The sequence below is a fragment of the Camelina sativa genome, chromosome 10, assembly GCF_000633955.1.
Source record: "Camelina sativa cultivar DH55 chromosome 10, Cs, whole genome shotgun sequence".
Taxonomy (NCBI): Eukaryota; Viridiplantae; Streptophyta; class Magnoliopsida; order Brassicales; family Brassicaceae; genus Camelina; species Camelina sativa.
Window position 1 is genome coordinate 24,374,942 of NC_025694.1, and position 2,361 is coordinate 24,377,302.

General features: G+C 28.5%; 1 protein-coding gene across 1 annotated transcript in view; it reads left to right on the plus strand.

Moving 5' to 3' along the window:
* LOC104719799 (transcription factor GLABRA 3) overlaps positions 1,726-2,361 on the plus strand; it is a 12,587-nt gene continuing 11,951 nt past the window's right edge. Inside the window, exons 1-2 of the mRNA XM_010437776.2 lie at positions 1,726-2,044; positions 2,195-2,329. Of these exons, the coding sequence (XP_010436078.1) occupies positions 2,043-2,044; positions 2,195-2,329 (137 nt within the window). The 5' untranslated portion in view covers positions 1,726-2,042. The remainder of the gene's footprint in view (positions 2,045-2,194; positions 2,330-2,361) is intronic.

The following is a 2,361-nucleotide window of genomic DNA, read 5'->3' on the forward strand; positions in this document are numbered from 1 at the left end:
GAGGAGTAGTAGACAATGTCACTTTATAAAACAATGTTGAATACTAAACATATAAGAGAGGATAGAGACCAGTTAATAGTAAATCAGTGTTATGCTTCCATTGTCAGATACCATAGCATTCAATCTCATCTTCTCGTATATGCCCAAAATTTATGATTTTAGTGGCCAGGTTTTCAACATTATTTCACTGTGCCGTCAGTGTCAAAATAATGTATATACTACTACTTATTTTCCCAAATCACAACTGTTATAGTAGCAAATAAGTTAGAATGAGTCTTATATTTATATATGTCGTGTACATACATATTCACAAATGGTAAAACAATATGCGATAATTTGATATGCCTTAAAGCAATAATAATCAGTCCACGGTCTTAAAAATTGTTATATATATTAATATATATTAATGGATATTATATTTATTGTTCGAAACTAGTGTAATATAAAGTTATCATATATACCATATGATATGCCGTAAACTACTGTTCTAACAAAAAAAAATTATTTTTATTTTGTAGGGAACCCAAACGTGTATATATTTTAATGTTTTTTACGTCAACGTCTCTCTCTTTTCTAGATGTCAGAAAAAGAAACTATTGGTCCATTTAGCAGGGTTTTATTAACTTTTTAATAAATGTAGTTGCATAAATATTAAAAATTTGGTTTCAATATTAAAGAAATTCAAATATTATTATAAGTATATGACTCTTGAGACTAGGGGGAATCAAAGTAGAAAATAACATTGTATTAAAAAAAAAAAACAAATGTTAACAGATTTTAACGATGTGATTGCAAAAATTAAGATTGTCTCTGTTTGTATCGGGGGAATTCCTCGAGGCAAAACATTAATTTCGTGTCTTTCTTTGTGTTTCCCAATTTTAGTTAAGACTGTTCTTATATATTTTAAATTCTTTTCTTTCTTTCTAACTTTTTTTATTTTTTACTACTAATTATCGATTGCTTTGACACCTAGTAAAAAGCAGTTGATTTGACAATTGTGTTTGTGTTATTTTCTAATCATATGCTCTGATTTCAAGACATGACGATGATACTAACTCTCGTTTTGTGTACAAAATTTATAACACGATGTTACTCACCGACAATAACAAACTTTATGCATTTAGTAATTGAGACACAAAAAAAAAAAAGGAATACAACATTTTGATCACTCAAATACTAGAAAACTCAGTTGTGGTTTGCTATTTATTAGTACTATATTCAACACTTTATGAAATTATAGTCACCATACTAACAACGGCGAATCCACGTGAAGAGGAAGGGGTCAGATGACCCCATTAAATGTTAAAAAAAAAAGTTGTACTGTTTGATTTTTATTTTTAAAATAAAAACATAAAAATCTTATAATTTATATAAAAAATATAACATTAATATTTTGGAACAAATTAAAAATTTATTTAATATTTTGACATGAAAACTTATTTGTATGTCTCCTGCCGAAAAATGCTTATTTGGTAGATTGTTGAGATGTTTGGGCAGAGTACTAGCTAGGTATATATATGTCTATCAATTCTATACGAAATCTAGAATTGACCCCAACAAGTATCATTACTTTATTTTCTATAACAAAAAAAAATATGTTTTTCCCAAAAGAGGAACTAATCTAACAACTTGAAGCTAAAAAGAGGAACAATCAATCAACTTCAAAATCCGATACTTACCGTTTTGGTTACTTTCTTCTATTTTGTTCCTTTTTCTCATAAATCATTAATATTTTTTATTTTGTCATAAAAATGTCTGCGTTTTGTTCTGTACACACCTAAGATGATATAAGGAAAAAATAATGGATTCAGAGTCTCGTAGACAGTTCTTCTAGTCTTTCGAGTTCAAGCTCAAACAACAACAAAAGTAATATTCAAAACAATATTAAAAAAAAAGTATGGAGTGACCAAAGAAAAAGAAAAAACCTCAAACATTTCTCTGTACGTTTGTTGTCTTTTGCCGGCGAAAATGGAAACTGTTTCATGTAAATGACAAACACAATAAAATCCAATTCGTTTCCTCTTTGATACGTCAAAAAAAAAATGTAAAGATCAGTTTCTTTTCTTTCTCTGTTAGGCTATCAATTTAATAAAGTATCTTATTCATTTCTAAATCAAGACAAAAAAAAAAAAAGTCTGATTTTGTTTTGTTTTCTTTATTTTATCTTTTTGTGTGTGGTTTCATGGGGATCTAGGGATGAAGAAACAATGGCTACTGGACAAAACAGAACAAGTGTGCCAGAGAATCTGAAGAAACATCTCGCAGTTTCAGTTCGAAGCATTCAATGGAGTTATGGTATCTTTTGGTCTGTCTCTCCTTCTCAGTCTGGGTAAGTTTCATAATCATATTCCTCCAAAACTA